The following is a 27,560-nucleotide window of genomic DNA, read 5'->3' as shown; positions in this document are numbered from 1 at the left end:
TGTAACGCACACAGGGACACAGCTTGCTCTTCCTATAACCCTGGCAGTAGCTGAACACCACACTGTAGCCTGCACCAACATAAAGGTGGTGCCATGAGAAGCTGTCTTTGACATGATGCCAGGACTCGTTGCCTTGGAATGAAGATGAGTGAAATGTTTGCACTCCCACAGAAAAAAATAAATACCACAGCAGGCATCCACACAGTGGTAGCGAGAGCAGAAAGCTGTAGAGTACACAAGAGTGCTTTGCTTTAAAAAGATTTAAAACAAGCTGCTGCTGCCATACACATGCACAGACCATACAGCAGGCATCATGGCACACAGCAGAGCTGGAGTGTAAGGTGGAACAAACTGGGGAAAGCTGATCCTGCAGCCAGTGAGAGTACAGAGTGTAATCTGAGAGCCACTGTAACAATTCCCTGATTATTAGGTCTGATGGCTGACTACAAACCTCACTATATCAAACATTTTACACTATAATCCAAGTGTGGAATTGTGGCGTTGTTCATGTCATGCAGCAGATACAGGGCAGGAATCACTGATATTTTCTGGCAGCTGTAGCCTGTAGAAGCAGTGCAGCTGGGTGCTCCACTTGGCTTTATTATGGCACATAATAAGGCAACAGCCGGCCGGACAGTGCGCCTCAGACCTCTAGTCTACAGAACAGACAGTGGCAAATGCTCTGTGGGACAAAGGAAGCTCTGCTGTGGGCCATCATGCAAATTTCACCACAGACAATCAATACTGATTCATGATGTTAAACTCAAAAGGGGCAGACCTGCAGCTATATCGCACCGTGACCCCATATTAAATGCAGGGTAACAGCATCCTAGACAGCAGTGATGGGGAAAAATGCTCCAACATCCGATGCAATAAATGCTTAATCGTGTCGGAATGCTATTAATTATATTTTCATGACCTGGTGTCCCATATTATTCCACTGAGCGCTGCAAAGGCAGGGTGAGACCAACACCAACACCAACAAAGGCTTGCTCGGACACAGTCAACATTACGTCTTCTCTTGAGTCTAACACATGCTGAATGGGCAGAAACCCAAGCAATAAATTCATATCAAACCAGCAGACATTTCAGCTGACACAAACGCGTTGCTGATTTTTTTTTCTTTGCTGCAGAGCGCAACAGACATTAAACTGAATTATCATACCTTAATCACAACAGGCTATGGTGACCGTCGCCAGGGACCGACTCTCTGCTTCTACAGCGGGAAGTGAAAGAAATAAAAAAGCAAATTCTCACAGGCACAGTCCAGACGCACGTCCGTCCGTCCGTCCAACCGACCGACCGTCAGCCGCCTCCGGTTGGATCTAATACAGCGAGAGGCGCAACGGAGACAGAGGAGTCTCAGTGTGGACGGACGCATAGCTGCATTGGACCAAATGTTGCTCCATATTCCAACTAACAGGAAAAAAGAGGGCACTCACCGCTGTGTTTGGCACCAAATCACGACGTTTTGTTTATTTCATTGCCCCCGCTGAGCAGCTGTGTGTAGTGGTGCGTCACTGACTTCCGCGTTAAGATGGAGTGAAAAAAATGCAAGGGAAATAATGAGTTTAAAGGACAGGCGGCGCACGCGGGCGCACTGAGGGGTGGGAAATGTAGCCTGTGATGCTGAAGAGGAGGATGACTGTGAGATATGTAGCCTAATATTTACATCAGTTACTTATGTCTGTTAAATGTAAATGTGACAAACCCAAATAACATTGTCATCCAATAACTCTGCAGTTCCTCATTAAATTGACTGTTAGCCTACCTCATATCAGTGTCAGCACTTTTAACACGTCATTTCAAGCAAGAGCAGGCAGCTGTGACAAACAGAAACAAAAAATAAAATTGATAACATACACTATCTGCATGGCTAGAGAACACAGTGGAGCATTTAGCCGTTAAAGAGTCAAATATGTCCCTCAGGAGACAATAACAGGACAGTGAATATTGGACTTACATTCATTAGGTGAACATGAAAACCGACTCCAAATGAGGGCCAATTTTCCCCCATGACTGGTCCTGGAGTCTGTACTGACAAACAACCACTGACCCCGAATAAAGCCGGTTAGCTTAGCTTAGTACAAAGGCTGGTAACAGGGGGAAACAGCTAGCCTGCCGTTGCCAAGCTCACCAATTAACATGCTACAGCCTACCATGATTGTTAATTGTCCCTTCGCTAAGTCCCGCCCCCCGACCCAGACTGGCCAATCAGAACGTAGCATCAAGCAAGGGTCCGAAAACAACACAGCTGTGCTCCATTAACTCTAATGCCCTTGTTAAGATTTCCTTAATTTTCAGGCTGAATTTGTGGATTTCGAGCTAAATTTTGTGCCTGGAGCTCGTAGTGTATTTATGATACTCGTTACCTGGAGAGGTTGGTAAAAAATATATGTTTCTTCCCTGCTCCAAAACCAAATTGAAACCCTGAAAGTGTAGGGTTAGCTAGCTAGCTACTGAAGATATAGCCTACTGAATGTATACACATGCTGCTTTTGCTTTTTAAAGATTATACCATATAGTGAAAAAAAGCCCGACCCTGCTGTACAGGAACCAGTGAAGGGAAGCAGGGAAACTTTGCTGATATTCAACCAGCTGTGTGTCATCGCAGTGTGCGCAGATAAACACTGTTTGCCACACAGCTGGTTGAATATCAGCGAAGTTTCCCTTTATATTCATTGTGTTCTGTGGCGATCAGCAGTGATGTGGTGGTTCACTTTTACACTGTGATCTGTAGCCTATAGTTCGGCTTTAGCTTCTAACTATCTTTGTCTTTTTAACCTGTTGTTGCTGCTGAGTCAGTTTGACATCCTGGATATATCCTTCAAACACAGACTGTTGACCCCTCTATCTGCTTCTCTCTGGAATTACTGTTTCATTTTTCAAAAAATTTAATAATATTTCTTCAAGGAGTGCAGTTAGTTACAGTGTGGGCTCAATGCTTACTCTGACATCTTGTCAGGCCATCACAAAGATGCGGGGCTTAGCAAAAGGTCAGTTGATTAAAAAATAGCCAACCCTACAAAGGACAAGTCTCCATTTTACTGGAGGTTACGAGTAAGTTCGTAAATCCAATCTGGCCCTCTACACTAAAAAGAGCATTCAATTTCTACGCAAATTAACAAGCGGTTAAGTTTGTTCACTCTGCTCGATGGTCTGCTGCTCCGTCTCAGACAGAGCGCCCAGAGTACAATCTGCTGCTCCAAAAATGTGGTGTTCTGAATAACCGAACAATACACCCCAACAGTGCTCAGAATTCACCAACAGCCCATTTTGTGCCAGAGTGCACTCTAGCACCTGGAGTGGGCATTTCCGGACATACCCTGTGTGTTGGACTATTTCTTGGCTCTGAGCAGCTGTTGGACAATCAAAGGAAAGTCCAGGAAGTTACCCCTAGCCAAAATTCCAGCACTGGAATTTTTTTCTAGGGGTTAGGGTAAGTGTAAGCCAATCAGACACCGAGTAAGACAGAGTAATTTCTGATCCATGCTAGAACAAAAAAAAAAAAAAACTTGGTGTCTTGTGCACAACCCTGAATAGTCATTTGTACATGTTAGCTTTTGAAGACGAAGAATCCAAAAAATGGAAAAAATTCATGATGAATTGAAGTACAAGAAGACCACGTTTAACAACAAAACTATATCAAAACATTGATTTACAAACTCTCACACTACTCTTGCAGTATAATCCAAATCTCATTGTATACTCAGTACTTCTCAAACACATGCATTTTCACTAAAAAAAAATTAATACTTCCTGGTAAACAGTATCACATGCAGATGAGCCTGCCTGAGCAAAGTTCATGCGCTTGCCCAGGCATGCCACTCCAATGGGACTTGGTTGACACTGTATAAGCTGTGTGAGAGTTTGGAAGTTTTGTATTAAATTTGCTGTTGATTAATGTGGCCACCCTTTATTGCGACCCATCCAAAAATTAGTCCTTTTTTGGATTATTCATTCATCCTGGAGGCATGTGGGACAAAACGCGTTTTCCTTACGAATTTAACGTAACACAGAGTGAGTAACTGATATACAAAATTTCATTCTGTAAGTGAAGTATTCATTTAATTAATGTGCTTTAGATTTGCTGCCGATCTATAGATTTTGTTACCTTTAGACAGACCTATAAGTTTCCATTTCCCAGCAGATGTGATGGTTATTACATAACAGATTCGTCATGAGCCTATAGAAACTACTCCAGCTCCAACCCAGTCAGACTCTATTAATATATTCTAGTACAATGGTCTTCATTTCAGATTATGAATGGCCTGCAGTGTACCGAGTGACTCAAGTGACTCACACCATGTACTGTAACTACACCAAAAGATTGTTGGAAGAGGCTCACTTATTAAACCAGGAAATGTACCCTCTGTTGACTCAAAGCCCCGGCTCTATCTCTGTGAAACCTGTCATTGTGTTTGAGCTTATTACTGATGCAAAGTCCACCACTCCGTCCTTGGGGTGGGACAACGGAGCCTCTGTGCGCTGTCTGGACAAAGTGGGCACCTCAGAAGTGAGTCTGCCAAATTGTCATGCATGTGTCTCTGTGTCAGTCAGATACAGGCTGTCTTGCTGCGTGGCATGGAAAGATTAGGACGGAGTTCGTTTTGAATGTGCAGAGAAGCAGGAGAGTGAAACACAGCTGTGTTGTTGATACTAAAACAGCATTTTCACCACATTTACTAGACCTTTGAAATCCAAATATTACCTTAACAACAAAAGGAGGAAAAGCAGCCACAGAGAGATACTTACATATAGCCATTTACACTGAGTTTGACTGGTGTATCCAACCCCACAGACAGGGTTTGTTTGTTTCACTGGAAGGGCTGGCTGCATGACAAAATGCTGACATGCCAGGTCATATATAGTGTACATGATAGAGTTCATACGAATGAGGAAGCAGACAGAGATACAGAAAGAAGAAGGGGGTAGTGGGTGAAAGACAAAGGGGGTGTACTTACAAGGGTAGAAAGAGATGAGTTCGTCACAGGAGTTCAGCGTGCCTGTCAGTAGGTGGGGTTGGACATGAGGAGGGGACAAGATGGTAAAAGATTACCCTCTGTTTTCAAAGTGTAAAGATATTCTTGGCGTGTGTCCTTCCTGCTTTCTTACCTGGTACAATGAACCTGTCAGACTGGTAGTGCTTGATTGTCTTGTGTTTTGATGCCTCCGACTCTGTGCACGCATGACTCAGCAGCGTTGACGCTCTCATTTCATACATATTATTTTGAACAACAAACACGGTTGAGTGGTAACAGGATTGTGTTTTGATTCTGGAAAAATATCTTTTGAATAAATACTACAAATACTTGATTAAAAAAAAGGACTTTGAGGTATCACATTCAGTAAAATTAGCAGACTTCTGGTAAATGTTTGTCACATTCCTATGAGGTGGTTTCAACTTGTCATCACTATTCCTCATTAGACAGCAGAGCTTGTTCTGTTCTAATCATGAAACAGTTTAGTGGTTAGTTATGAATGGACATTCTCATTACAGCTCCACAAATCTGCTGTTTTTATGGATATTAAAGGCAAAAATCACATAAAGAAACTGTATAATTCCCCGGTGGAGTGTGCAGTTCAGCTGCCCAAAGGGAATACTGTTAAATAGGTAACCATTAACTTGCAGTCTCTTCTCAAAAAATCCTTCCCAGTCCTGCACAGATTTTTGTATTCAGCATGTCCACTGCCACCCTCGCTGAGCTGGATTTCTTCTTCTGAAATCCATGTTTAGAAAAAAAAGGAAAAGAAGCATTGTTTTTTTTTGGTCTGTGGAAAATATAGACTTGCAGAACTTGGCAGAGTTGCAAGTGGCAAGCTGAATAATCCTGAAACAGAAAGTAGAAAATAGGCATTTGGTTTGTTATGCGACACACTGCACAGGAACACTTGGAAGACTCTTCCAACAGAAGAAACAATTGTAGCAAACCAAATCAAATGCTCTGACAAATCCTGTATATATCCCAAAAGGTACACTACCTTATGAGAATAAAAAGAATCCAGGCATGAAAGAGTGCAATGATTTAGTATTAGACTTTCATAAAGTTGGGTGACTCACAAGACACATATTTGGAAAAGACTGGACCGAGTTGATGCAGCAGAAGCCGAGATATTCTGACTTTTATTCTCTGGAACGGGTCAAACTCCAAAAACACTGGATCCTACACTTCCCTTGATGCCCCCTCCCACACTTGTAAACACCAACATCTTTCAAACTCCAGGCCTGCCTTTGTAACTTTGAAACGTAGGCTTTGTTTGAAATGAATTGATTCTAAGGCTAATCTGAGACACCTACCTTACTTCACTTATCGGACTTGATAAAAGTCTTTCAGAGGCAAAGAAAACTTAACACAGCTCTTTAATGCAACAGGTGAGCAGTTGTCCCGGTGGTAGACCTAGAGAGCCTTCATACGGGTGGCCCAAACCACACCAGTGTTCACTTTAGGGTGGCACAGAAATTTGTGTCTTCAGGGTTTTTCTGTGTGGCGCAGCACCAGAATAGTCACAATGTTGGGTCACCACTGTTTCAGTCACTCACGCAACAGTCATGAGCAACAAGTTCCCCATCAGGAATCATACATAATGTGCCTTTTTTAATGTAACCCTCAATTAACTCATATCGCAGCGGTGCCTGGACAGCGTGACGTGTGTGGTTGTGCTGCTGCCGTGGTCCTGCCAGATGCCTCCTGCTGCTGCTGCCGTCATTAGTCATTAGTCATACTTCTACTGTTATTATACACATATGACTATTGTCACACATGTATACTGCCAGATATTAATACATACTTTCAACATATTGTACCACAGTAGCCAGAACTGTAATATTATTACTTTCAATAATGTTGTTGTAAGCTACTGTCATTACCTGCATCTCTGTCTCTGTCTCTGTCTCTGTCTCTGTCTCTGTCTCTCTCTGTCTCATTGTGTCATGCGGATTACTGTTAATTTATTATGCTGATCTGTTCTGTACGACATCTATTGCACGTCTGTCCGTCCTGGAAGAGGGATCCCTCCTCAGTTGCTCTTCCTGAGGTTTCTACTGTTTTTTTTCCCCGTTAAAGGGTTTTTTTTTGGGGAGTTTTTCCTTATCCGCTGCGAGGGTCATAAGGACAGAGGGATGTCGTATGCTGTAAAGCCCTGTGAGGCAAATTGTGATTTGTGATATTGGGCTTTATAAATAAAATTGAAATTGAAATTGAATTAGCGGAGGATAGAGGATGCCAAAATTTGGGTATATTATCTAAAATAAGCCCTTGTGGGCAAAAGAAAACAATGCACTGTCATGCCAGCAGCTCTGTGAGGGTGCACTTGGGCACAGCTTTGAGCGAAATGCTACGTCAGCATGCTAACATGCTCGTAATGACAGTTCAAACATGCTGATGTTCAAGCAACATTTAGGGTGTTTTCACATACAAACAAACCATCCTCAGTCCTCTTACAGTGCACCAAAAAGTGGACAGATCATTTCATTGTCAGTTAATTTGAAAGAGGACTCAGTTCTCTTTCTGATCAGCGTCAGCTCTGATGGGGCCAGTCCTCTTCCTGTTCACACTATAGTCTATATATGATATGTATTGATGTAGTTTTGTTTTTACTTTGATGTGGCACTGCAGTGCGGTTATGAGGCCCCTCGCTTTCAGATGAATTCAAATTGGAGGAAAACCTTAACGTTTCTGTGTGCTATAGACTGTTGCCATTTGATGTATTCTACATTCCACATCTGGAGGCGAGCAGTGTCTTCCGTGGTCCAAACTACTCCTCATCCTGCGTCCTTGCAAGCATTGAAGGCTGATGTTTCATCTGTCTATTCAGATGTGATCTAGAGGGATAAATACAATAGCAGAGAGCAAAGCAAACCTGGAGCACTTTGTGTTCACAAGGCACAGGTTAGCCGAACCGCACCGTGGACTTGAAGAGAACCGTACTCAGACCACCTCCTGAAATGGTCTGAGTACTGTTTGCTTCAGATTGGTCTGAGTGTTCTTGTAGTGTTCAGATATCTGCAAAAATGCTGAGTCACTACTCTGAGTCTGCTTAGAGGACTGAAAAGGACCAAGTTTGAAAACACCCTCAGTTTCATGTTCATCATCCTAGTTTAGCATGTTAACATTTGCAAATTAGCACTATACACAAAGCACATCAGAGGCTGATGGGAATATCATTAGTTTTGCAGGTATTTGGCAAGCGGAACCTCCAGGGTGGAAAAATAAAGCCAATGTGGAAGTGCCAAAAACTTGAATGAGCACTTGAGGCTAGCTCCAAAAGAGAGTTTATCCCCCATAGACCCCCATGTCGCCGTACAGCAAGAGGGTTCAGGGTTCAAACCCGCCAGCCAGCTGGGGCCCCTCTGTGTGGAGTTTGCATGTCCTCCCCGTGTCAGTGTGGGTTGTCTCTGGGTCCTTCAGCTTCCTCCCACAGTGCAAAAACATGCAAGTTAGGTTAATTAAATTAAATTATGATTTTCTGTCTAAAGTAATGCATAATTAAGGGTGTGGCCGTTTTGAGTGACAGGCTGTTTGCAAGGCATCACCACAGTCTATGAGTCAGACGCACCCCTCGCTGCTCCAAGCTTCACCCTCTCATCCAAATATAGTCACATCTGGCTTCAAAATCCAAGATGGCAACAGCCAAAATGTCAAACTCTGGGCTTCAAAACAGGAATTCACAAACCAATGGGTGATGTCACCATGGCTATGTCCATTATTTTTTAATACAGTCTATGGTATTTGGTCATAAACCAAAGTACTGGTTAAACTGAACTGACAGGTGTTGGTGCAGCCTATACTTTGATATGTTATCATGTTTATTATTTTAAAAATGTACTTTTTATTACATTCACCACTGTCGGTACACTACATGACAAATTCTGTCATAAAAAATACTTTAAATTGACAGAAACTCCGCCTAATAAAAATAGTATGTCTTGCTGCTGCAGTGATGAGTTTGAAACAAAATCAGCATGAAGTATTTTCCTAAAATTAATCTGAAGATGCCTGTAAACTCACTCAGTCTTAAAAAAAGATGCTGCTCTCCATGCTGAGGTGCATTTATCTGCCAGGAGAGACTAAGCAGTATTTCAGCAGTATATGCTGCACAGCCCAATTATCTTGGATCAAAGCCAGACAACATGGAGGAAAGTGAAGATAAAAACGCAGAGACGTGACTCAGGTCCAGGTTTGTCTGTTGCACAGAAACAGCATCTAAAGTGAAGGCAGAATGTATAATGGGCAGCACCTCCACTTTCCATTTGAACCTCTCCACTACTCAGTGACTCACCAGCAAAGAAAGACCACGTATTTATGTGTCTGATTACTCAAAGTGTTCTCATATTTACTGATTGCAACATTATCTGCACTCCACTCTAACGGATTAATTTGTGTTATACATGTGTGCATGTAAACAAACTATAGCTTTGAAGTGCTCTCCCTGACAAAATTATTAATATGCAGACATTGCATTCGAAAAAGAACTACGGTGGCAGAAGATCCGCAGCAGATCTGAGAGGTTGACCACTTGCACTCGTTTTTAATCTTTTTCTAGTTTGTTTTCTTGTTCTGGCACTTACACAGCATGTTTACAGATATCAGACACTCACATTTAACATTTTAAGACCTTTTTAAGATAATTTTTAACCAAACTGAAGACTGATTTTCAGAGAAATCATCTTGGTTCTTATTCAAACATTGCAGGTAAATATAAAGAAGTACATATGTGGTCCCATGCAGAGGTAGTTTTTATGCAGTAATATGGTTATTAGAGTGAGTTAGATTACTTACTTACTTAAATTAAAGGATGGAAAAATTATAGATGGACTTTTAAGGCTTAAAATTTAAACACTTGAATATAAGCCATTTTTTAACACCCTTTTAAAACCTGCAGACATCCCATTAAAACAAACAAACATGCTGAACAAATTATCTGATAGTAGCTGGGGGGGAAAAAAATCAATACAGCATAAAATCACAATATTTTGGGAGGCCACACTGCATTAGTACTTGTACGTAAAGTATCTATTTCTTACTATATAAATTATTAACGTTGCAAATACAACTTTAACTCTTCATAGCCTATTGAAAATAGTTATATCAACTGCTTTTTTCAGTCCACTTGATACATTTTGCTGCCATAAAAATGATTGAAGTGAGATGAACAGACTGGAAGAGTAATCTTATTAAATAAAACAGATGTTGACAAAGTTTGCCTTTGGGGACATGACTTACCATATTGTAAAACGTTCATAATTGCAATAATATTCTATCGTGACTTGAGTATCGTGATCATATCACATCGTGGGGCCTCAGGTGACTCTCACCTCTTCCAGTAGCCCAGTAAGAGGATCACAGAGTTGTCCTGTGACGGTGACACAGCACTAATGAAGTAAGATCTAACAAGATATTTGTCCCAATTTTGGCTAGAAATCAAGAGAATTGGGGGGTGGGGGTGGGGTGGCTAATCAACAGGTGCAAATTCATTTCCGCTTGTTGCTTAGGAACTGGCCGAGGGTCTGCGTCAGGAGGACAGGGTAGTTAATGTGACAAGAATTAGTCAGTGATAACAAACACAAACGGTTTCTCATCTCCTTCACAGTAATATGAGAAGTATTAAAGGCGAGCAGCAGGAAAGGTCAAACATTCAACGTGCAAATAATGAGGAAGCGAAACAGCCAGGCTTGAGGACACTGCAAAGAAACGAGTAAATTACAAACCATCTGTACCTGTGAAAAAATAATCAGTTAATTGGAAACATAATTAGAGAGGCGTTGGATCTAAACACACAGGAGTCGGCGGTGTATGTATGTATGGAAAGAAACTTTATTAGATCAAACCCCTGTAGATACTATAACAGCATTTAAAGTTTTTGCAACAGCTGAGCAATAAAAAAGACTTACAAAAGATTTTTTATGGCAACCACCTTACTTGTAGACACATCATAAATACCATAAACACCCCCCCCTCCCCATCCCAAATCCTAATACAGTTTACTTAATAGGATTACAGATTACAACTGACATTCACACCTACACACGTCGCATACTTGCTATTTCAAAACCAACCTTGAATTTAAATATTCATTAATAAATATTAAGTATTTCATCAATAAGTGGGTGAAATGTTCTGCTTTAAGAAAGATTTCATTAGTGATGTCGGTATGCATGTGCCCATGTAAGAAAGATGTGTAGAGGTGAGGAATATAAAAATCTGGATGACGACAACATAAGCACTTCATTAGACAAACACGGAAATTTAAGTATCCTTCCCCCCATAATAAGGAAAGTCAAATGTATAAACATGATAGTTCTAAAGTGCATCTTTCAAAGACTTGTCGAATGAAAAGTCATCAGCGGTCCTATTTAAAACAGGAAACAAAAAAAAGGCCGACAAAACTAAAAATAGATATGTCTGAACGTGCAGCAGATATATTTAGCAAAAAACTACCTACATACAAGCACAGTTTTTTTTGTTTTGTTTTGTTTATACACAATGAAAAAAGCACAAGGTAACAGATAAAAAGGATAAACATCTTCACATTGTCAAGAAGTGATAATTAGTTCTTTGCCGTTTCAGTCCACACCTGTTTGTTCAAACTTGGCTTTGCAGAATATTTTATTTAAATTTTTAAGCAAACTTGGCTGATAAAAAAAAAGCACACAGTGGTGAATAAGTTCCTTCTCTCTGCTAGAGATGACTCTGCAGAATCTCTTGTGTTCAGTCAGTCTAACCTGTAGTTCTTCAGGTCGTCCCTGGTTTAGGGTCTAGATCTTAGGCAGCTTGGGAGCACTGATGAGAGGGTTGGTCTCTTGCAGAAATCTTCGTCCGGCACTCTTGTAGTCATATGTGCAGTCGTGGGTCTCTGCGTAGCGGTGGGTGGCACAGAAGTTGTGACCACACCTGCAGGGTTCAAATAAACAGATATTTTGGTAGGGTTGCAAAAACACAGAAACGGTACTTTACATTTTTAAAAAAGGTTTTAAGAGACCTTGCAGTCGGGAAATAAAAACATTCAGTGTCACCTATGGCTGACACCTTGTGGACAGGCGGTTGGTCGATATGCTCTTGTCCAAGGAAAGTCATTGGCCGACAATCACTGGTGTTACTTTCATAAGACTGTGTCCACCAAGGCTATTCAGTTAAGGCTGGGACATGGCTGGAGGATTAAAGCAGACAGCACTAGAAATAAAAGGGATGGTGTCTGCTTAGGTGCTCTTTGGGTGCGCTCGGCCTGACAGAACTTTGTGGGTAACTTGGCACTCGAAGCATTTGTTTGTGTGCTTTTATTAAACACCTTGTCAGTGATTGCGGATTTGTAATTCTCACACCTTTATTTTTGGTATAAAATTCATTCCAACCCAAGGCTGACTGTGTCGCCTCAGTGAAATGAATCAATCGTCCCCATGCTCTGTGATAGTGCGCCAGGTATTGAGCCTTTCGCAAGTGCAGACCAGATTTTACTGCAAATTTGTTGTACCTAATTAACATGACGCGATATGATGCCATGAAGTCTCCTCTTTTTAGCCTCCTTGGTGTCCACTTAAGTGTTTCTACCCTGTTGAAACCGACCAGCTGGGAGCGATAGAGTGCTTTGGAGGCGCAGTATCTTTTCAGCTGAGACGCTGTGTTTGTGTCTGTTTGCTACGATTCAGAATATTCATGGAAGTAAAAGATGTCGGCACAAGGTCAAATACTTTGGATGAAGGCAAGGCTGAAGCACGTAGGGACAGGACGGACCGGCCGGCCTATGTGGCCAGCAGTATTAATTCTCCTGCATTGTTGTTGTTATTCAGCACGTGTACATGTAACCTTAAGATATGACAGTTTGTCTTTGTGGTATTTGTCCCACCCCTCCACCACTGTGACTGGACAGCTGAGTAACAGTGACAAGCGGCTACAGCATTTATAGGAGTGCTCAGGAAAGAATACACTCTTAGTGGCTCGCCATGCTGCTGCATTTGTAGTATGGTGTAAATACACGGTGCTCCCATTGCAAAGAATTGACCAATCAAATGGTTGAACAGTAGGTAGAATTTCAGTCAACCAAGATTTTCTTTGGTTGGCCTGCAGCTCTAGTTTCTCCATCAGCTAAGATCATCTGCTAAATCATCAGGTTGTTCTGCTGAGTATAAATGCAGTCACATTACTCCCTCCTTATTCTAACTCCTCCAGAGCAGTTCTCTTAGACTAAAAGCTTCCTTTGTGGGCTTTAATCTCTCTATGCATATCAGTCTGTTAGTGAAAAGAGCAACACTCTTTCTACTATGTACTATCTGTAATTCATTTCACTTATGAGCGCTAATATTGAGTAAATTATATGACTCATTTAATCGCCGTAGCATCAGTTAGTCTTTTGAACACAGTCGGGGGCCTTACGTTACACACTGTTGCATCAGACTCAGGATGTACGCCGGACAAGCCCCGAGAGAGGGAAGTGATCCAGATTGATGTCGTGGGGATAACTTTGATAACGCTAATAACTTGTGGCAGAACAAGCAGTGAACAGAGACGTGTTTTCACTGGAAAGATGGCTGCGAGACAAAATGAACTAGGAAAAGACCACTTTCTACTAAAACGGCTGCTTCAAGGACAAGAATGACAAATAGGAGGAGATTTGATTTAGAGTCAAGCGGCGAGTGGGTGAGTGAGTGAGTGCAGGTTGAAAGGCTGAAGGCACCTGTACCTGCACTCGTAGCTGGTGGCCAGGCCAGTCTTCTTGCCACAGAGGAAGCAGTGCTTTGAGCTCTTCTTCTTGCTGCCTGTGGGAGCTTTGACTGGAGGTAGGTGGTATGTTGGAGTGCCTGCGAAAAGAGTAAACATTTTTTATTGTTTGCTTTGCAGGAGCCAGGGGGGAGCAGCTGATGGCGTATTGGAAAGGTTTGTATTAATCCACACACAGCCCAGTCACGTAGCTCGGCTCTCTTCTGTAAATGATACCATTTCAAGTGCCCCCGGTGTCTGCACACGGCATAACTGGAGATTTAGGAACATTTGACAGCCTCCGCTTTAATTTGTGCTTTCTTTAACATTTCAGACTTCAGATCATCACAGCAATCATGAAGCCATAAAAAGGTTACATCAACACAGAAAACCTTAGGGAGGAAAATTGCACATCTTTCTCTATTTAGTACTTTGAGGCATGTTGTACTTCTTACCGAACCCCAGCGATGATGTCAAAGCAGCCGTTTTCACCAGATGTCAAAGGCAAAACACCTGCTGTGAAATCACACACTGGAGTATGGCCAGAAATGCAATATGCTTTTAAGTCTCACTGCACATTTCTAAAAACCTGTCAGTCTTCACCGTTTTACTTTGTTTTGTCTAAGTTTTTATCTTATTGCCATTTCATTGAGCACAAGGAGAGCGCTTTCATATTATGCAATATGTCTGCTTAATGTCTGTCACCTGATACCCACAGGAATAAACTGCCAGAAAAGAATCTCTCAAAAACACACAGACACATTCATGTCTTTTTATCTCTGGTTTCTTTGTTAGTCCTGACAATTCATTTCGAGGTTTATGATGTCGTTAGATTAGATTGCAGGCAATTAAACTCGATGTAAACAGTGGTGAATGCAGTTGTGACACTGCTGTTCTTGGAATGCTGCAGATAATTGTCTGAAAGGGGTTTTGGGGCATTTTCAGGCTTTGCCATTTGAACCATTTCCTTGTCGCAATTTTAGGAAATGTCAGAAAACAAACTGTTCATTTCCTAAGTCAGGGAACACCAGTTTATGTCAGCTTGTACCGGTGATAATCGTGTCTGTGGAAGCATGCGGCACGGCAGGGTTTGTGAGCCGTGGGGATACGGGAACGTACAGATAAAACTGACAGCTCTGTGATGAAGGTAGAGGAAGCTCGCTGTCAAGCAGCTGGGCGTGGGATTGGATTTTTATTTGTTTTGTGCACTTTAATCTGCTGCCACACAGACATACAGTGGGTTCAAACATATTCAGACCCAAGCACATTTTCCACAGTCTCTTGTTTTGTAGACCAAACTTGAATTTGATTATCATTTAATTAAGGGTTGTCCCAATGAGGTTTTCTTTGCCAATCCTGATCAGGCTCATTTAATACGGAGGATCTGACATATTCTCAGCACACGGAGCACCGAGAGACACAAAGGTACCTTTTTTGTAATTTAAAAGTATCTCAGCTTGTGCCACATGCTGTCAGTGTTGATATCTTCATTGAAACTCCTGACTGTGTTTTGTTTGTGTTGCTCTGCAGATCAGTCACTGATGACAGATAAAAACTTAAAATGTTTTAATGGCGTACAAAGAGATTTTTGTCAAAGCTGGTGTTCATGGCACACAAAGGGTTTTTCATGAACAATGGATCTGCATTCCAGCCCAATCAAAATCTTGTACAGATCTGGATTTTCCTACTAATTACCAAGGAAGTTTCCTTGAAAGAACAAGGTAATATTTTTCTAGGCAAAACTTCCTCCTTGAAATAGCTCCACTTAAGCCCGAGTAAATAATAATTTCTCATTACTTTACTACTGGAAACTCCATGCAACTGAATGCTGTCTCTGTTATCCCTATAATTAGTACCAAATTGCACAGTTCCTTCCAAGAAACCTCTGGGAAATTATTAGGAAATTATGGACTTGTAAAATAAAGCATTAACAACTAGACTTTGCAGAGCAGTTAGAGACATTTTCATCAATGGCAACAAAGTGAGAAGTAGTTGATTTTTTCATACATATTGATACTGAATATTCGAAACAATTTCAACATGCATTTTCTGCAAAATCAATACAACGGAACAAGCTGCGCTCCCTTGTTCTCTCTTATTGCTAATGTTTACTACATAACTACATACTACTGGCATAATGAATGGATATTGCATACATTGCAAAGTATTGTATTTCATGTCTCCAACTGCTGGTGGGCCATCACAATAAGAGTGTGCATGCCTATGATGTTAATTCTACTACAGAAAAGACTTGATGATCACTAAAATTAGGTAGGGAAAAAAGTGGATATATTGATACCAATATCGGTCAAATGCATTGTTACATATCAGCATATTGGATATAGGCAAAAAATCCAATGTTGTGCATCCCTGGCATTAATGTTAGAAATTCCAGTATAGTGGCAACTCTAGTGAGAACCCATTTTTAACAACAAAACCAAAAATACTGAAATTACTTATGTATATACTGTGTGCATTCAGATTGTTATTAACAGATTGATCCACCTCCTTTTATTTAACTTATCCTAAATAAGTCACTAAAACACCTTGAAAAGCTGTACTAAAGAACTAGATGGATGAGAGGAAAGTTTCTCTGCTCTGCCCTGAATGCCAAATGCTCCTATATCCACAGCTTACACCTGGCCAACACATCCATATGGTAAAGCAGTAAAGCAGGGGAACATGTCCTGATTGATGAAACTATGAATGATGTCAAATATAGACAGACATTTGGGAAAAAAAACATAGCCAAGAGCACACTCAATCTCACAGTGGAGGGATGACTCACTTTTCAGCACAACGACCACAACAACATAGTCAAGACAATAACAGAGAGTCAGAATGTCCTTGAATGGCCTCTTCAGAGTCCAGACTGGAATTCTGCTAAATTATATATGGAGAGTTTTCCAAGAATTCCCATATATCCTGACAGCACTAGTGGGTATTTATGTGGAAGAATGAACAAAACACTACAGTGTAGGTGTGTAAAGCCGGTTAAGGCGACTCCAGAAAGACCTGAAGCTGTAATTACTGCCAAGGGTGTCTCTAAAATTAATCTTTTTTGAAAGACTCATGGAGGAGTGAACACCAGAGTCAGCATTCTTAGTGTCTCTGATAGATGGAATATATTTTGGAGGCCCACTCAAATACTGAAATAATTTCTAGGCTGTGATTTATTTATTTATGATTTAGTCCTTTCACAACTCTGTAGAAATGCAGTCGAAAGTACAAACTGACTTAAAAATCATTCATGTGCAGCTGTTGGGCTGCTGAATGTTGTTTGCAGTCGATTCATTGACCACCATCAATAAGTTCTCATTCCGTGGGAAACACTGATAAACAAAAGTTCAGCAATACAGGAAAATAGGAGTACCTTGACTCACTACCTGCAGCACTATATTTACCCTGTATACCCCCTCTTTGTAGGTAGTCTGAGCATATCAGTGGTCGACATAAATAAGTCAGTGTGCTTGTGTGTAGGCCTGGCGCCTTATGTTGTTTGTGCTGCTTCTGCAGTTGAAGCAATAATGAATATTTAAAACCCTTGCGGGGCTTTGTTGTAGCGCTCACACAACATATACTGAAGACTTTCACAGAGCAACTTCCTCTCTGTATGCGCCTGCACCTCTCAAGAACTGCATCTCCGTTCAGAGCCGTTTGCCTACGACGCACGCTGGTACAGCAGGTGGCTGTAAAGTCCACAACTCAAATGTGCAATCTCACCACCACAGTGCAGCACTTCTCTTTATATGCTGGTGCTTTTATGAAAACATGAAGGTGTTTGTGTGTCTCTCTTACCTATTCTCCCGAATGATGTCATGACTCCCCCAGCTGATGCAAGAGTATTGGTGGCCTGAGAACAGCAACATGAAATATTTTTAATTCAAAATTAATAAAACAATAAACAAAAAGGAACAAAACATCAAAAAGTAAGTTGTGTATATATTTACTTATATATAAGTGTTTAAGTTCATGCAGCAGGACAAAAAAGAGCGAAAATGACATTCAAAAAACTGATGTTCTTTTCACAAGGGGGACCATCAGATTATCACAGATCTCCGATTTCTTACATTCAGCTGTTTTCCATCAATCATGACTAATATTTGCATTTCGCCTTGTGCATCTAACTTACAAAGCATTGGACTTTGCTTTTATGATCCTGCAAATAGGATACACTTTGATATTCTATTGGAAACCATTTCACATTGTATTAATTGAACCTTACACACATTACACCACACTGGAGCTCATTTGGCTTAATGTCTAATTACTGCATTTTAATGAAATGTTTCAACTGAGAAGCAACGTGTGGGTATTTTCTTTATCATCATTATACTGTGTGCTTTGCTCTAAGGCTGGAAGATACTATTATCACCCCATCTCATGGCAAAACTCATATCTTGATATCACAAGTGACAATTCTCATCTCTAAATGACTGATCAGTGAATGCTTACTATGCTGCATGACATCTAAAATACTTGACAGTACAATGTATGCAATTTTTGATATATTTTCAACAACTAAAAAACAAATACAACTGAATCAATGTAAAGAACCTGATTGAGATTGTGTATTATTTTTTAACAATTCAGTGAATGTGATATCAAGATTACGCTGTGACTATTATAGCAAAAAACAATACTTTACTTTAAAGCATCTGCTACCTTTGTGGGTTGGGATGAGCACAGACTAAGTTCTGGCAGTCACTATTACTCAAATTTAAGTGGGAGCAATTTACAGAACACATTGTTTGAAAACCTACAAACACTTAAAAACACTGATGTTCTCTGGAGAATAAAATATAAAATGAGGACTGAAAACTATTCCACGAATCTAATCTGAGCAGCAAACACTGACGCCTCTCTGTACTCACCATGTAAGAGGCTGCTGCCCGGTGCAACGGTGACATTTGTCTTATCAGATCACCCTGAAGTAGCCTGTTAGTTGGGATGGATGGCAGTCTGGAGCCAAAGCTGCCCGGTCCTGAGGCAGTGGCAGGGGGAAATGCCAGTGTGAGTCCTAGACCCTCACCGAGGCCGTCCCTGCTGTCTGGAGCCCTTGTGGAAAGAGAAGCCAGGAGTTCAGAGTTGTTCAGGGACCCCAGTGGCTCCTTACAGGCTTGGTTGGCCATCTTAGTGATGCCTCTTGCTTCCCTCTTGGAGATAAGCTCCGGCCTCTTGCCTGGTGACTCCACCTTAACGCCACGGAGTCGTGGCGGATGAGTTGACGAGGTGGTGGAGGGGTGAGGGGATGTGCTGCCTGGCTTCACTTGTGCTGAGGATTGTGCTTGAAGGTTGGGCTGTAAACAGGACAGAGTGGAATCAAAAGCCTGAGGCAGCGGTCTGCTAGAAGTGGATGGTGAGGTGGGGACGGGCAATGGAGAGGGGGGGCTGATATGAAATGCTGTGCCATGCTGCGTCCTATCACCTCTGCTGGTGAAACTATCACTTGTCCCAAGTGTCCAGGTACTGAGTGGGGAGGGGGAGAGCGGCAACTGGTGCTGAGCCCCGACCTCGAGGGACCGACAACCTCCCTCTGGTTGGGTGGACACATCCAGACTAAGAGGGTCTAACAATTCCCCAAATGGAGCTCCAGGCTGTGCTGGCACCACCAGCCCAGCAGGTTCCTCCAACAAACTCAGCCCGACTGCCTCCCCTGCAGGCTCAACTGGGTCAAAGGTGGCTTCAGGTGGCCCCCTGATACACAGTGGAGGGAGCTGAGGGTACACACAGTCCCTCATCAACCTGGTGTTGCCAATGTCCAACCGGGACACTTTGGGAGGGGGCCTGATCTTTGCAAATGGTGGGCACGTCTCCCATGGCTCCTCCTCCTGAAGCATATAACAAGAAGGCGAGGAGAAAGAAGGAGGGGGTCGTCTGGGGATAGAAAAGTGGGCAGAGGTTGCAGCAGCAGAAGGTGGGGAGGGGTCTATGGATTCATGGTCTGCAATTGGAGGTAGTTGTGCATTTGACTGCCAAGGCTGGTTAATCTGGGGGAGCGAACGAAAGAGGCGATGATGGTGACGTGTGCTTGAAGGTCCTAGAGAGCCACCGCAGGGATGTGGGCTGACAGGGGGCCGTGGTTTCACTTTTGCAGACTTCTTCGGCTGGAAGACAGACACAGACACTCAGATTTTACCACATCATCCTCTCCAATGTACTCTACATATTCAGTATTTTTCCCATTCTGTAAAATGATAAAATCATAGTGGTTATCTCATCACTTGATTTCAGCTGCTTGTATAAATTAATTATAAGCATAAAAAAATCTTTAAACGCCAGTGCAGTTTAATGTAATGAAAAGCTCTATCCTCTTACAAACACATGCAAATTAGTGTTTGGCGCAGTACATCTGCAATATGCAAAATAGTCGCAGGCTACCATTTTTAGTCCATGATTATGACAAGCAGGATTCTATGTGACGGCAATATTAGACATAATTTGGTATCATTGTTATATTGATGAAACATTTAGAAGAATAGCTTTAACAGAGACACAGACACAGACACAGACACAGACACAGACAATGCCTGCTTTTTATAGCACGTCTATATTTAAATGGTGTGAAAATGAATAATGTGTGAAGGCCACATTAGCACTAGGCGGTACAATTCTAATTTTTGTAATCCCAGTAGCTTCCAACCTTCTTGTTGAGGTTCATGTCCTCCATCTTGGCTTTGAGGAGCTTCATTTTGTTCATGGTGATGGAGTTCTCAAGGCTTTGCTGTGCAGCTGCAGAACTCTCTCCATCCTCCTCCTCCTCTGCACACACATTGTACACCGAGCCACCGCTGGAAAATATGAGAGGCAAAAACACTCTTTCTATTAGTGATCTAACAAAGCTGTTGGCCCTCTCTCCTCCGTGGCCTTGCTCACTGAACTCAGCTGCCGCAACTACCACTGAATAATCAATGTTAAGTACTCAGCACCGGCTGTGTAATTAGATAATTATACTTATTTATCTTGTTTGTTCCTCATTTGTTCCTCTTTTTCTCCTTTTAACATTCTTAATAGTCAATATAATTGTCTCCGATTATTTCTGATGATTCTGTTTGTGACTAAACCCTTGGCACATTCCTTTTATGTGAATAGTTTTAATATTTGAACGGATAATAATACAATGATATCATAATGGTGCTCAAAAACAACAAGGACATCATGACAATATCCTAACCTCAGAGATTCAGACAGAGGGGTGAGGGTGCCATCTCCTCTGTCGACCACTCGGAAGAAGTTGAGCTGGTCACCCTCACGATAGACCACAAACGTAACCTGCTTGTTAGCCAAGGTTTTCTCCCAACCCTCCTCCTTTGTGGTCTCCATCAGGTCAGTCACCTCTTTGATAGGATCCTCCATGGTTACTGACAGAATAACAATGAGGGTTCTGTGGTTAAAACGAGTAACTGCATTTTTAAATTCCCTAATGTGTGAGGGAATTACTTTGAAAATCTTTATATAATATAAAACTTAAGATGCCCAGCTGTCATGTGGATATAAGATCTTTTTCTTACCTCTCCTGGTGTTAATTGGGCCTCCCCTCATAGCTAAGACCAGTTTCAAAGTACAGCCTTCTGCAATGCTACAAACACAAACAGACTGATGATCAATACAGCCAATAAGTTAAAAGCAAAATTTGCCACTCTTTATGTGAATGTCCAAGTAGCGCTGAAAGTAAATGTAGTCAACTAAGGCACTTAACGCCTCAGTGTGGGCTATATTGACTGAGAAAGCTGCAAAATCTGTTGTTCTTCCTGCATCCAGAGCTGTCATTTGATGTGACATCAATATAGTTGGAGGCAAGGAAAAACTACAGCCTGATTTTCCGCCTCTGGGTAGCCGAGGGGGCTCTAGATGCCGCTTGTTGTCTTTGCTCATATGGCAAAGTACCTTTGTTACCAACAACAAAAATGGAATCCCAAAATATGAGTGCAGAGGATGTTATGGAAAAGGGTACATATCAAAGCTACAGTGGGTTGGCTGACTTAGACATTCAGTTGTATTTATTCGAGCCAGAGTATATGAACAAACAAATGCAGCGGAGAGAAACCAAGACTGTGGCTGCCGTGCAGAGGATACAGCCAGCGGGGACGCTCCAGATCCGGAGCTGCCGTGAGCAAACACCAGCTGGTCGAGCCTTTGCTCAAATTGTCCTCCGATGCCAACAGAAACTGAATCATTCTGCTGCAATTAATGTCAACGTGGGCAGATTTTTGTTGGACGTTGCCGACGCTGGGAGAGCCCAAGAGAGCCCGTGTGTGCGTTACTAATGAAAGTGAAAGTGAAAAGCATGAAACTCTTACTCCTGAGGTGGACGGAGGTGTGCTGGACAATTCCTCAGGATCCTGAAGATAAACTGGGAAAACAAATAAGACCAGCAGGGCCGAGAGGGTAGATGACCATTGAGGGAGGTTTTTTAGTCACCTGAGGCTATGTCTGTGTTTTATTTGGGCATCAAAAGCTCTCGCACAATGCATCCTGGACATCCATAGAAAAGGTGGCAAATTTTTCCTTTAAGAGTACTGTAACACACTCCCCAGTGTGTGTAATTGTAATAGGAGAGAAGGAAATAACATAAAGCAACATATTTACATTTAGAGTAAAATGCTTTACTTCTGAGGCAGATGGGAGATGCTCTGATATAAAGTAAACAGCACTTCAAGGGTCAGGATGTTTTCCAGATGAACTCAAGTGCACGACTGGGAATTCCACTGGAACATTTGTTTCTGATGAGCAGATGTTTCATTGCCTGCTCTACCCCTCCGCTTCTAAAACTTCAAAACCGTGCTGCAGTGCGATAGGCAAGCCGAGCAACATCTCACCAGGGGCTGTTCATGTGGAAAATTAAGTGACAAGCATTCATAACAATACCACCATCTGCAGCCAGCGGAGCACTGGAGGGTGAGGACTGCATCTCATAAACTGACAAGAGTGGAGGGGCAAGCTCTCTAAATATGACCAGTATGTCACTTGTCTCATCCGCCTCTACATCTCTGGCTCATTTACGATATGTTGAACTGAAGACTGAGTCACCGCCACAGCAGGGGGACTTTTAAAGTGCACATGCAAATGACTCTAAACGTACGCGGGGTGTTTTCAAACATACTGCTAATAATTGGTCCAACAAACTTCGCCTGTGTGATTTGCCTCAGTGTTAGTGCTCTGAAGGACAGGAAGGCTCTGCAGGAATAGACTTACCCATAGTCATGTAGACAATGTTCATCATCCAGCTCCAGATTGTTCCAGATAAGGTGTTGCTGGGCAACAGGGATACCTTTACAGACAGTCAGACAGAGAGAGAGAGAGGGTAGGAGAGAAAACAAGCAAAGTTGACATGGACCTGTTCATATTTCATAGACTAAGTTCACTAATCTGACAGTCAGACAAGATGGGAATGCTGCCAACAGAAGCATCTATACTGCTCTAAAGATGATTCGTGCCTGCCCCCTAAAGACAGAATGATGTAACTGCTGAAAGGGGGTAAATCCCAGATGCATTGTTTAATTAAAATAGTGCACATTTAAAAAAACTTGTTGAGATGCTACAGTGGTACCTCAACACAGCTTACCCTACAGCTAAAGCTGTCAGATGCATGAGGTTGACTGGGCTACAACCTAATATTACTGCAAATGAGACCAAAATAATAAGACTCCACTTGAAGGATGACAGTCTAATGAATACAAAGGCTCACTAGAGCTACTCCTTGAAATGAGATGCATAGTCAGGAAGCGCCCTGTGCCCACAATGAGTGAACTCGCTGACCCGGAGCTGGAGGTGAGCCAGTGTTAGCGAGTGAGCAGTGGTCCTTTCATTGCAGAGTAGTTTGCCCCATCACAAACACACTTGGCTTGGCTGACACACCTCCTCACACACAGAGAGCACAGAGAGGCCTTTCTGACCAAAAATGAGAACAGCGGCAAAGAATGTAGATGTGAAAGGTCATCCTGGTCTACAAAAAAGATACCTTAGAGGACAGCCAAGGTCAAAATAAATGAGAGCTAACAGATGATTAATTCAGATTAATTCAAACACAACCTACGTGGCCTTATCCTTGACTACTCTGTAGAATGGACTTTGCTGGGTTCATTCATGCTGCCTCTACTGCCGGACTCAAAAAACAAGCCAACAGGTAAGTCCTTGGATTTTCTGTAGTAATATTATCAAGGCAGTTGCATTTTACAAAGTCAACAAACAACCTGACTTCTTTACACATTTTTGTTTCTTCAATTTTGTATAAATGAGAGGAACAACAATAGCAATGCATGTGGTGGGTCTGAGTGACAGTACATTTTACAAGTACCCACTGCTGGAGAAAAAGGCACTGCCTGTAGTAGTATACACTGAATTTTACATTAGGACTACATTATCGGTCGAATATTTAATATTTTTCCAACACACAGTAGTTTGAATTTCAAATAAAACCTGACAACCCTACTCAACGCTGATCAAGGTGTAAAGCAGTCTCACATAGCCAGACCCATCTCGCACTGTGCCAACACTTGAAAAAAAGTCTGGTTAAACAAATCATAATTCCACAGTAAGGGAAAAAGCACTCTGGGTTGTTTGCACTTCTTTAAACAGATCACAATCGTCTTCAATGGCACTAAGCCCAGAATTCAGTGATGGTGCCTTTGCAAAATAGCGTCGAGAGGGTACACTTTTTAGTGAAGAGGCAAACGACTGCATTAAAATGGCTAAAGCCCACAAAAGAAAACGCCACATGAAGATGTTTAGCTTGTAGGTTCCTAGGTTGGAGGTTGCTGTTGTTCCATGCAGAGCCCTAAAACAAAGTGTGGAGATATGTCTTGCTGTGTGAGAGTAGTTTCACGTAGTGATGGAAATTTTAAAATGGTAACACACAGAACGCATGTCGCCGTCTTAGAAAGGCGGCCAAAGACATGCTTTATACCTACATTTTAAATCCTGTGAGCCAGACTATGTGTACAGTGACTAAGTCTAAAGGCTCTAAATTCAAGTTTTTTTTTTATTTTGGCATCTGTTTTTTTACAAACAAAAAAACAACACAAACAACAAAAACAACTTTGAGCAACTCACTATAGAAGACTGAATAGACCATACAAAGTGGTCAAACAAATTACAGTTACAGTTTACAGTATGTAAACATGCAGTATACCAGAGGAGCCATTCCTGTAGCCTTTATTTTACCAGTCAATCAACTAATTGGCACAACTTGCTGGCTCAATAAGTGCAATAAAATTTCTAGATAGGGCTGCCACTAACAATTATTTTCACTGCCGACTAATCTGTCGATTATTTCTTTGATTAGTCGACTAATCATTTCATCGAAAAATCTGTCTCGCCCAAACCCCAAAATGATGTCATCTAATGTCTTGTTTCGTACTCACGCCAAAGGGTTTTAGTTCACCGTCATGGGAGAGTGTGTAAAGCTGCCAATATCTGAACGTAAGAAGCTGCAATAAGAGTATTTTGGGGAACTTTTATAGTACCTTTCTATGAAAAGAACGATGAACATTATTTTAATAGTCATCAATTAGTCAACTAATCGTGGCAGCCCTACTTCTAGAGTATGAATACTATTCCCCCACAGTGGACTTAAACATGCAAACAACACAGTTGTGTGCGTCCTACCTTCCAGCCTGTGGATCTTTGCCTTGACTGAAATGACAGCCTCAAAGGGCAGCACACGCAGCTCAAAGCAGGTCCCTGTCAGGGTCTCTATGAAGAGCTCCATAGTGTCATAGAAAGGGAGCTTATAGTGAAAAGCTCCCACGCTGTCGTCATTAAAGAAGGGTGGCTCCTTCCTGTCGGTCATCTTGGCAGGGTGGGAGAGAGACTTTAGGGATATGGTTAAATGGGAGGGCTGGCCCAAGATGAGGGAGAGAGGGACAGGCACTGCTCACTCTCCTCACAACCTTCACACATCATGCAGAACGACCACAGCTGTGAGAAGAGACAAAAACTCTGCATGATTATCATAACTTTTAAGAAGGTTTGATTAGTTTAACCATTCCCTGCAACCTAGTGTCTCAAACATATTATATGTCCTTTCCACAGGTTCAGAAAACATTTGTGATAGCCTACACTTTGAAATTCAAAACCTAACCTGTGATAGCCAAGTCCAGTTGACTGCACGTGGATGCAACATTTAAACAGACTTTTCAATCAATTCATGTATTCAACTGCATTTTTGTTCAGACATGATGGACCAGTGGTAGAAGACAAAATCATGCTCCTGTGTGTAATAAAAATGTCCTCAAAACTTTTTTGTAGTATTTTCAAATTTCAGAGCAAATGTTTTAGAGTAAGGACATGTATCTGTGGCAGCAGACATGTGCAACCCTCTCATGAAAAATTCAGTGCAGCATTTAAGGCCCTGGCCAAAATTCAAGAGGATCAGGTGTGTTACATAAGCCCATCAGTGGTATGAGGTGTCCTGTGCCTGACCGCTCGCTGCCTTTGACAGATCACCTCTTGGGCCAACAAATATTAACCAAAATTTAATCTGCATGACAGACAGATAGCCTAAGTCCAATCATGCTTGTATTTATTAGGGGGAAAAATGAAGACAAGCTGAATTCAACATCTGATATAACGGTATGTCATGACACTTTGATATATGTGTACATGATCTTCTATCACTTAAAATGCAAAATAACAAAAGAATATAAGACCAGTCTTTCCTGCTTGGAACCAAGACATCAGTATCTAGCTTTCATTGTACATTGTCCTTTGTGTTTTGGACTATATTTGTCCACCAGCTGCTATCCAGAGCACATACTACACACAATGGCCCTTTAAATTAAACTATTTTACCTTACTGGAGTCGCTCAAGTAACAACTGATGCCCACAGTGAGGTGTAAAACACCAAAGATGAACTGACTCTCTGGCTGTCGGCTCTGTAATGTTAGTATGCGATGCCTGAGGCGTACTCAATCAGGTTGTCATAACAGGCCATTCTCTGAAGAAAACGGTCTGGTTTTCAAGTCACTAGCGACATTATATTCAAACTGCCTCTGGTTACATTAACCCTTTAATAATACAGTGATTGACGGCACCACCAAAGCAGGAGCCACAGGGCATGTCGGCGAAAAGAGATAAACTAGGTTAGCTAGCTACCAGCTGCCTGACAACGGAGATGAATGGAGTTGAAGTCGCCCAACGGCTAACGTTAGCATAGAAAGGTCGCACAAACAGTACTCAAACCTCACAGTTTTCACAATATAGTTTAAAGCTTTGGTTGACGTTCGTATTTTATTAACAAACCCCGTTTGACTTACCAGTATCTTCCGCAACAGCGCGATAGTGGAGCCCACATTAGCCGACGTTGCTAATGTTAGCTTTCGTTGCCATGTTAGCCAACAACTCAAACAATGGCTACCTTTCTCAGTGGTTAGCTAGCAGGCTGCTAGGCTACATCCATGGGCTCTAGTCCGTCGCCGTCCAGTGTAGCTGTCGGGGGTAATGTTGCGTTTGAACCCATCAGCATAGCATTTTGTTTAACCCTAAAAACTACACACGGAACATAGAAGACTGTCGGCCGTTGTCGGTCGCCGTGGCCCCCTTGGAGGCGACATCTTTATACCTGTCAAAGGCAGCTGAACAACACCTTTGTGACTACGATTGATTGACAGGCAAAGGAACCAATCGGCGCCACGCATTGTAAGGTAGGCGGGGCAATACATTGTTTGTTGTCAAAGGCACTTTGACATCCTTCTAAGTTTGGACCCAATTATTGTATTTGTAAAGACTATAATTATTACAGTCCTAAACAAAAAATCACACATGGTGACATAATTGGTACAAATCACTGTCTGTCATCAGTTTGTATGAAACTTTGGGTATCTTTTTTGGACATTAATGGTGAATTTAAAAACACACCATTATGAAAA

General features: G+C 41.9%; 2 protein-coding genes across 4 annotated transcripts in view; both read right to left on the bottom strand.

The window, feature by feature from the left end:
- The window catches only part of marchf8 (membrane-associated ring finger (C3HC4) 8), a 107,723-nt gene extending 106,191 nt beyond the window's left edge, over nt 1-1,532 (bottom strand). For both annotated transcript variants that reach the window (XM_050070790.1, XM_050070789.1), the window contains exons 1-2: nt 1,443-1,532; nt 1,166-1,216 (exon numbers count right to left, since the gene is read on the bottom strand). The gene's annotated coding sequence lies outside the window, so the exon portion shown is untranslated. The remainder of the gene's footprint in view (nt 1-1,165; nt 1,217-1,442) is intronic.
- Nucleotides 1,533-10,790: 9,258 nt separating this feature from the next.
- zfand4 (zinc finger, AN1-type domain 4) lies at nt 10,791-27,310 on the bottom strand. 2 transcript variants are annotated; one of them, XM_050071603.1, is made up of 10 exons: nt 26,949-27,310; nt 25,299-25,610; nt 22,887-22,962; nt 21,203-21,270; nt 20,866-21,052; nt 20,335-20,482; nt 18,566-19,798; nt 17,490-17,544; nt 13,675-13,792; nt 10,791-11,891 (listed from the first exon to the last, which is right to left on the bottom strand). In XM_050071603.1, the coding sequence occupies exons 2-10, from the start codon at nt 25,480-25,482 to the stop codon at nt 11,756-11,758; spliced, it is 2,205 nt and encodes a 734-aa protein (XP_049927560.1). In that variant the 5' UTR covers nt 25,483-25,610; nt 26,949-27,310; the 3' UTR covers nt 10,791-11,755. The 2 variants fall into 2 exon arrangements, with proteins under 2 accessions (XP_049927560.1, XP_049927561.1); XM_050071604.1 differs by having other exon boundaries at nt 27,050-27,310.
- Between the last annotated feature and the right edge of the window lie 250 nt (nt 27,311-27,560).

Source organism: Epinephelus moara, chromosome 19 (genome assembly GCF_006386435.1).
Source record: "Epinephelus moara isolate mb chromosome 19, YSFRI_EMoa_1.0, whole genome shotgun sequence".
Classification (NCBI taxonomy): Eukaryota; Metazoa; Chordata; class Actinopteri; order Perciformes; family Serranidae; genus Epinephelus; species Epinephelus moara.
This window is presented reverse-complemented; position numbering and strand designations above follow the sequence as displayed.

Excerpts from the sequence above, each read along its gene's own strand:
- zfand4 (XM_050071603.1), bottom strand. The coding sequence starts at position 25,482 with ATGACCGACAGGAAGGAGCCACCCTTCTTTAATGACGACAGCGTGGGA. Across the intron at positions 20,483-20,865 it reads CCTCTGTCTGAATCTCTGAG|CGGTGGCTCGGTGTACAATG; the intron begins GTTAGGATATTG and ends CATATTTTCCAG. Across the intron at positions 11,892-13,674 it reads GCCACCAGCTACGAGTGCAG|GTGTGGTCACAACTTCTGTG; the intron begins GTACAGGTGCCT and ends TGAACCCTGCAG.